This window comes from Aricia agestis, chromosome 16 (assembly GCF_905147365.1).
Source record: "Aricia agestis chromosome 16, ilAriAges1.1, whole genome shotgun sequence".
NCBI lineage: Eukaryota > Metazoa > Arthropoda > Insecta > Lepidoptera > Lycaenidae > Aricia > Aricia agestis.
In genome coordinates this window covers 2445206-2454328 of record NC_056421.1, presented here as the reverse complement: position 1 = coordinate 2454328, position 9123 = coordinate 2445206, and the positions used below count along the sequence as shown (strand labels likewise).

The 9123-nt window shown below is 35.4% G+C and overlaps 1 protein-coding gene and 1 long non-coding RNA gene across 4 annotated transcripts; one reads left to right on the top strand and one right to left on the bottom strand.

The window, feature by feature from the left end:
• Positions 1-4924: 4924 nt before the first annotated feature.
• Positions 4925-6059, top strand: LOC121734668. Its single transcript, XR_006036776.1, has 2 exons — positions 4925-5330; positions 5438-6059. It is a non-coding gene; the product is annotated as an uncharacterized LOC121734668 (long non-coding RNA).
• A 502-nt stretch (positions 6060-6561) lies between these two features.
• LOC121734656 lies at positions 6562-9123 on the bottom strand. Of its 3 annotated transcripts, XM_042125254.1 has the most exons (4): positions 8753-9123; positions 8041-8320; positions 7477-7948; positions 7266-7321 (listed from the first exon to the last, which is right to left on the bottom strand). In XM_042125254.1, coding segments are annotated over exons 1-4 (936 nt in total). In that variant the 5' UTR covers positions 8936-9123; the 3' UTR covers positions 7266-7320. The 3 variants fall into 3 exon arrangements, with proteins under 3 accessions (XP_041981187.1, XP_041981186.1, XP_041981188.1); XM_042125253.1 differs by having other exon boundaries at positions 6562-7948; positions 8749-9123; XM_042125252.1 differs by having other exon boundaries at positions 6562-7948.

Below are 9123 nucleotides of genomic sequence, written 5' to 3'. Positions count from 1 at the left end.
AGGCACAGAGTATTTTATTATGCTCCGAGGTCTACGACAGCTCCGACGGCTCCGAGTTCCGACCAACGAATACGTTACACAGATTACTAGCAGTGATTTACTAGTTTAAATTTGGAATACTATACCACAGATTACTTACTATACTCACAAGGAGAAGTAGCGGAACTTCATAGAAAAAAGTGTACGGTACCCCTCAAATTCTTTAGTACCTGTGTAGGGGCAGAGCGCGCTGAAGTGAAGTGACGTCAGCTGGCGGGAAATTTAAAATTCTACAATTCTCTATAGTGGGAAATTTGAATTTTTAGCTGGGTGGGGTGACGATACTCTTTAATAATAAATCCGAAAGAATGGAACTATCAGAATATATTATACCACATTTGAATTGGAATAATATATTCTGACAGATCCATTCTTACAGTTATCGCATAAAAACAAATAGAAATAAAACAGATTTATACAATTTTTCAAAATTTTTATTTATTCCAAAGGAAACATTCATTGACTTCCGGTTAGCCATATGAAAATATATAAATCATAATTGCGTGAAATTCAATAACAATATAACACATTAGGATTATGATCAATTTCTATATTTATTTGTTTAACGCACAAGAAAAACAGTTTCGAAGCACTTCGAGGTCGATTTTTCAATATAAACAAAACACAAACACACAACAACATAAACATGGCAGGAGTCTATTTTTCAATATTTAAAGTGTCTCAACTTCTAACTGGCATAAAAACATACACAGGGTTTTACGGAGGACATAATATTATAGTCAAATAAATACAATTGAGTATTTTGTGAACATTTCAAGTGCCTAGCTGTTGCCATTATTGATATCTAGCAATAAAGGCCAAAAAAATCAGGTTTGTTGTATGGGAAAATTATTTTTTTTAGAATTTGTTGTTACAGCGGCAACGGAAATACACTATCTGTGAAAATTACAGATGTATAGCTGTAGCCGTTCTTGAGAGACAGACTGGAGACAGACAGTCAGACAGACAGACATCGAATTTTAGTAATAGGGTCCCGTTTTTACCCTTGGGGTACGGAACCCTAAAAAGGCACTACTATAAATATATATTGTATACTAAGATCTGTAACGATAAATTAAGGGAAATTGAATTCCCTCATAAATTAGGTTTATGTTGTGATGCAGAGTGTGGGAATAAAAATGAAGAACATTTATCTCACATAGATAAGTTCTATTTTAAAATTATAAGTACACTACAAGAGGCTTCTATATGTAGCAACAGTTTTAACGACTGTAGTAACGTTAAGAGACGTACAAAAAATATTATAGGATGGAACAAATATGTTAGGCTCGCCCACCGGAATGCAAGACAAAATTTTCTGAATTGGGTTCAATGTGGACGGCCGCGGGTTGGTAATATTTACAATAAAATGAGGGAGTCTAGAATTTTATTTAAGAAAAAGTTAAAATACTGTCAAAAAAATGAGGAAATAATTAAAATGAATAATATTGCTGCTAAACATAAAAATAAAGACTTTCGGGGATTTTGGCGAGAAACAAAAAAGATGAGCCCTAAGTCTAGTATTCCGGTGAGTGTTGACAGTATTTGTGAGCCTAAAAATATTGCTAATTTGTTTAGGTCTCACTTTACAGTTAAAAATATTACACCGCCGCTGAATAATGCTGATGCAGGGACCGTCGTTTCTGGGGATTTTGAACGTTTTACCACCAAAGAAGTTTTAATGACTATTAAACAAATGACAAGAGGGAAGTCCCCAGGACACGACGGCCTCAGCATTGAGCATTTTCATCACGCGGGTCCTCATATACCGAGGCTTTTAGGAGTGCTATTTACTATTTGTAAAAGGCACTCCTATCTGCCTACTGAACTAATGAGGACAATTGTAGTACCAGTGGTTAAAAACAAGACTGGAGATATTTCTGATAAGGCCAATTACAGACCTATCTCACTAGCCACTGTTACGGCTAAAGTACTTGATGGTTTGCTTGAGAGACAACTTAAACAACATCTTGACATACACGATGCACAGTTTGGGTTTAGGCCAAAGCTGTCCACAGAATGTGCAATTCTGTCTCTTAAACATATCATCAAGTATTATACCAGCAGAAAAACATGTGTGTATGGTGCTTTTCTGGACCTGTCGAAGGCGTTTGATCTGGTTTGCTATGATGTCCTCTGGTCTAAAATGTCCAAGTGTGGTGTTCCATCTGACACAGTTAAACTATTTAAATACTGGTACGGGCATCAGACAAACCAGGTCAGGTGGCTTGGACACTTGTCCGATGAATATACGTTGGACTGTGGACTGAGACAGGGTGGGTTGTCCTCGCCAACGCTCTTCAATCTCTATGTGAATGAATTGATTGATGAACTTAGCAATACACAGGTCGGATGCTCCCTTGACGGCCATATTGTCAATAGCATTAGCTACGCAGACGATATGGTGTTGCTGAGTCCATCAATCTCGGCTCTAAGGAGATTGATTGGTGTGTGCGAGAGATACGCATTGTTACATGGCCTCGTCTACAACGTTAAGAAAAGCCAGCTGGTTATATTTAAAACTAAAGGTTGTAACTTAGACTCGGTGCCAACTGTAACTCTGAATGGAGGGGCTCTTACTAGGGTGTCGTCTTTCAAGTATCTTGGCCATATGGTGACTGAGGACTTGAAAGACGACTGTGACATTGAAAGGGAACGGAGGGCGATGGCAGTCCGATGCAACATGTTGGCCCGCAGATTTGCACGATGTAGTAAAGAAGTTAAATTAACTCTCTTCAGAGCTTTTTGTCAATCTATGTATACGTGCAATCTGTGGGTTGACTACACGCAGCGGGCTTACAACGCTCTCCGAGTCCAATATAATAATGCACTAAGAGTGATGTTGGGGCTTCCGCGATTCTGCAGCGCGTCAAATATGTTTGCTCAAACTCACACTGATGGCTTTCAAGCCGTCATAAGAAAGCGAGTAGCTTCTTTGATGAGCAGAGTTCGCGCAAGCACCAACACTATTCTTAGGGTGATAAGCGACAAAGTAGAGTGTCCAATCATGCGTCATTGGGTGCATATTCATGTTTACGTGCCCAGTGCTGCTGGTAGGCCACGTAGATATTTTAACTAATAATATAATTCCTGAGTACTAACATAGTTTGTAATAAAATAATTATTGTATTTACTAACAGCTTATGGACTCCGGTCTGAAATAAACATTTTTATTTTTTTTTTATTTATTTTTAAATAAAATAAAAATTATGTAACACTTTTTAGTTTATTCATAAGAATATTAATTTTGTTTTTGCCGAAGAAGTCAGTTCTAATTTTTTGTTTGAAAATAATTTATTTTTCTCTTTTTTACGGCTAGTCAACAAGGAACCCTTATAGTTTCGGTCTGTCCGTCTGTCTGTCCTTCTGTCTGTCCGTCTGTCTGTCCGTCTGTCTGTCCGTCTGTCTGTCCGTCTATCTGTCCGTCTGTCTGTCCGCGGTTTTTCTCAGAGACTATAAGGCCTACAAAGTTGTAATTCGGCATGAATCTTAATCAAACCGACCAAAATAATGGTAAGTATATAAAACCTTTAATTTTTTTTGTGGCACCTTCGATACACATTAAGCGGGCGGGGGTGATTTATTTTTTCCGCGTCCACCCCACCGTGTGGAGTGTCGTTGGATAGGTTTTTAAAAATATTATGAGTATTCAATATTCCCCAAATGAATCGGAAAATGGTCTCATTTTCCGATTCATTTGTGAAATATGAAGTTTTAAAGATTTAGGGATCCATTTGTGAAATATGAAGTTTTAAAGTGGAACAAATCAATAAAGTTAGAGTCTAGTGGACCCCCCTACAACCAGCTAAACGGTTGCTTCTGTAAATGTAAAAATATTCACGGGGGTAAGAAATATGCTGAATTTTAAAGGAAAACTATCACGGCTAAGAAGACATTCATGAGTTATTGAGTAATAGTCGATCAACTAAAAAAACTGTATTCGTAGAAGTACAAAGGAAATTTTCGTTCAAACTTCAAATTCCTTTGAATATAACTGAGATGATGTTGTTAGTAGTGTAAAACACGTTATAAGTGTGCATTCAGTAACTATACAAAAATTATCAAAAACTAGCGGTACTACGGAACCCTATATTGCGCGTGGTCCGACACGCACTTGGCTGGTTTTTTTTCGTGTCCATCCCAAAACATTTTCATTTCAAAAATCATTTTCCATTTTCGGGGTCCATTTGTGAAATATAAAGTTCTAACGTGGAAAAATACATTAGAGTCCAGTGCCCCGCCCTCCCATTCTACTGTGGATGTGTCTAATTGAAATGTGAAAAAATTCACGGGAGTAGCAAAGATGCTGAATTTAAAAGGAAAACACTCACGGCTAAGAACACTTAACAAGTTATTTAGTAATAGTCGATGACATAAACAAAATGTATAAAAAGTATAAAGAAAGGGGTACGAAGATTTTGGCCGACCTACTTTCGCTAAATGTGTTTTTTCGCGTTCATGAATATTTTTGTCAAAAATGGATAGCTAATATCAATACAAACAAAAAATAATCTTAGACAAAACCACGTAAACAGTCACATTTCGAAGATATGAGCTGCTAAAGTTTTACCAATTTAAGATATTGCAACTTTGGCAGCTCAAATCTTTGAAATGTGACAGCTTACGCGGTTTTGTCCAAGATTATTTTTTGTTTGTATTGATGTTAGCTATCCATTTTTGAAAAAAATATTCGTGAACACGAAAAAACGCATTTAGCGGACAGTAGGTCGGCCAGGCTCCATACAAAAATCTTCATACCCCTTTTTCGCTAAAATTCCTTTAAATGTTACTGAGATGGTAGAAAATAGGGTATTTGACAACATTTAAAATAAATTATAATTTATGGTCATCCTAATAAATTATAGGTAAATTAAACGTATTTCAATTTATTTTCATTAAAATAATATGTATTTTCAGAGGATTTCGTAAGAAAAGTCGAATAAAATTGTCTTTGTTTTTTCGGTGATAGAAACGCTCTCTCATTGGTTGCAATCGTAGTGACGTCACACGCAAGTAAACAAAGCTTCTTGACTGGAGTTTAGTACGCCGTTTACGTGATAAATAGTGTTTGATTAGATTTTTATGTGATTATTCACAATTTTCATACAATTTCTAGTACAAATATTAACTACGTTACTCACAACAGCTATAATAATATCTAAGATGGACTCCAATTACGTGCGAGCAGATAACAGCAACCTACCTAAGATCGATCCATTCATGGTAGAACTATTTTTTAAAAACAATGCAGTTTATTATGCTTCTGAAGTAAGAAATATAAAAACAGTAGTGTAAGTACCACTCGATAATTATAAATTTGGGTTTTGTACAATACATCATTCGTGTATTTTAGGTTATTTAATGAAAATATTCAGTGCCTTTTCTGTTTTATTTGCAGGTCTGCAAGAGAGTCGTACGGTGATGATGCCGTTGGCTACGTTCAACTGTACCGCGACAATGGGATTTGTACAGTAAAATGCAAAATGTGCCCGGAACATAAAGTGCGCACCAAAGCTTACAATGTTACCCTGGTCGTAAATGAAAATGACGGTGTGATAATAAGCTGTGAGTGCCATGACTGTGCGGCTTCAGCTGGCGGATGTAAACACGCGGTAGCCTTTTTGATGTGGGTCCATCGTCGCAGCGAGGAACCAGCATGTACATCGGTCGAGTGTTACTGGAAGAAGCCTGTTCTGTCTAGAGTAGGAACCACTTTAAAGTTCATCACTATAGAACAAATGACCAAGACCCCTGTTCCACACAGACCTAGCACATCAGCACTATACGAAGATTTTATTTTAGAAGCCAAAAAGAGAAAAATTAACAACTGTGAATTGCTAAAATTTCAAGATGATTTTGTGCATAGTGACATTATGAAATACTCATTACATAGTTTTATGATAAATCTACCTCAAGAAACTAAAAATGATATAGACATGCTCTTAGGCGTAACGAAAAGTACATTCACAAGTGACATTATCAAAAGTGTAGAAGAAGCAACAAGGCAGCAGAATAAAAGTAGCTTATGGTATGAGATGCGGTATGGCCGCATAACTGCTTCAAAGGCCCATGAAGCTAGTGTCTGCCACACACCTGATGGAACATTAGTGGCCACTATAATGGGTGCGAAAATTCCTGATACAGTGGCCATGAAAAGAGGTAGAAAATTAGAACTTTCCGTCCGTAAGACTGTAAGCAAGAAATTGAAAAAAAAAATAACTTCCTGTGGGCTTTATATCTGTAAAGACAATCCTGTGATTGCTGCATCTCCTGACGGTGTAATGAAAGATGCTGTTATAGAAATAAAGTGTCCTACTAAGACCAAATCTAAAGGAAATTATATAAAAAATGGCATCCTTTCTGAAAAATGTAGAGCGCAGGTGCAACTGCAAATGTATGCAACTGGTCTGCAAAAATGTTATTTTTGTGTAGCGGACAGTAACTTCGAGCAGACACAAAAAGTTGACATCATTTTAGAATACTATGATGATGATTATGTAAATAACTTATTAAATAAATTAGATTCATTTTGGAAACACAATATATACCCCATATTACTATGTAATACAAATATATGTGAGTGAGCAATAAAAAACATTTTATAAAGGTAAAAATATATTATTTCATTTTGATTCCTTAACTAGCTAGCCACATTATTTAATTAGAGAATCCTGCAAATTAATTAGTGCACCAGCAATAATAATAATATGGTCAAGGAAACGACGCATATTTGTATTTATAACTGAATGTTGCTTTAACATGTGAAATTCCCTTAATCGTCTTATGACTCTTTCAATATGAATTCGTAAGCTTGCAATGATTTTAGTTTGTCGAACTTCAGATTTAGTCAATTTTGCACCAGCACTTACACTAGGTGGTCTTAATAATTTCATTCCTTTTGCATGAAGTAAAGGTTCAAGGTGCTTAAAGCCTCTGTCAGCCAAGATGTAAGTTCCTGGCTCTAACCCATTTATAAAGCTACAGTTTTCTACTATGGTGACATCACTGGTTCTGCCACCGAACCCTTGTGATACATAATTGACTAAACCATTAGGTGTACATGAAATTAAATACTTCACAGTATTCCCTTTTTTGTAGTCTGACCATGTTAATGCCTGATATAAAGCCTTGGAGGGTTTCTGTATATCGATTTCCAGACAATCAATGATACAACTGACATTGTAATAATTGTGCCTGAATGCAATTGGGAGATTCTTTTTTATGTTTTTTTTGTCTAAAGCAACAATAAATTTGTTTAATACACTACTTAATATTGGGATATTAGACAAAAATATTTTACTTGCATATGATAGAGATATTCCAAAATTATCTTCTAATTCTGAAAATGTGCTATTTAGTCTAATTTTCTTTAAACAAAGTAAAATATGTTCAATTTTTATATTAGTGTGCTTATGAATTAACTGAATCAAAAAATAACAGTCTTTGGAAATACCAATATACATTGTAGGTTTGTTTTCAATCAAACGCATAGTATTTTTAAGGCACTGCATTTTTTCCATATCTTCAGTCTCGGTGGCAAAACTCTCGGAGTCAGTCACTTTTGATGATGATGATGTAGTTGTAAGTACAAAAGGAGACAAATGGCCACTTTCCAAACAAGATATTTCACTGTCTGATCTTTCATCTTCAAGGACAATCTTTTTCTTCACTGCGTTAACAGCTCCTGAGTGTGATGGATGAAGACGACATGGTTCAATTTTCAAGGGTGAAGTGAAACTGGATGTTGTACACACTTTGGACGGTGAGGTAGAAATACTTTTATTTTGTGATCGTACTTGCACAGCTTTGCTCCTAAAATGTTTAGTCACTTTCGTTGTTATTTGAACAGATTTTTCAACGGTTACTACAGTTTCAGTAGAAGTTTCTTTGTCTAGAGTTTTTGGTATTTCTGAAAAGACAAACGCACAATATTGATTATTTCATACAACAAATTTTTAAGTTTCAGTATTATGTCATAATAAATACATAAATGGCATGTACCTTCCAGCATAACAGTATCTTGTACTATAATACTGTCATGTTGTTGATTCATACTTTCAATATCCGTTTCAGTAGTGCTTTGACTTTCCAAACATTCCGCAACAAGACTTTTTCTTTGCCTTTTAAGGGACGTATCTCGAGAAGGTCCAGCTTGAGGGGACAGTCGTCTCTTGCGATCCTCTTGACAATGAAATTTTGTCGGTACAGCCTCATCTGTCAAAAATATCTTCTGACTGAAGCCCATTTTGTATTTCAAGTAGTTTGTTGTATCTTTTTCCATCTGTAATAAAATAATACATAATAATATTAAAGGTTTTTTTGTTTTGATTGATGATCTTTTTCCCATAGTGCCCCGTTTCCTTTAGGCCAACCGATACCTCTATTTATTGTATTAGTAGTTATTGTATTTTGGATTCAGTACCTATGACATGGTATGTTTATATTTCTCTAAGACCCAACTATGACCTACTTATATCTAATTTACAAACATTTGCCAATGTTATATGTACCGTACCGTACGGTACCTATTTATCAATGTTGTGTTTGACACAAAAGACAATAATATTACTATCAACAGTCAACAATATGCGACAATATTTTCAAAACATAATACCTACATTAAGTAGGTTATTATTATGATAATCTGGTAAGTATAAAATTCTAGATAACTTCTGTCTAGTGTCTTATTAACTTAATTTTAATACTTACTTACATCAAAGTGATCTTCACACATAAAAATGTTTGAATGCGATAAAACACTCTTTGGGTCTCTTCGAGCTAATTGTAACCACATTTTTCGTCTTTTGGGATTAGTTGGAACAGAAACGAATATTTTTTCTGGAGTTTTTAAAGACGTATTTTTACATTCTGGCACTGCACACCATTTATACACCATTATCACGGATTAATTAAAGAAAAACCACGGAAAAACAGCTTAGCTCTTTTGATTATAACTTTGTTTACTTGCCAGTGACGTCATCGACGTCATGTGATCGTCGCCATTTTCTAAATAGCGTTTTTCGCGCGACTTGGAGAATTTAAACTTTAATATTCATTTTCTTTGCTAATACAAAATATTTCCCG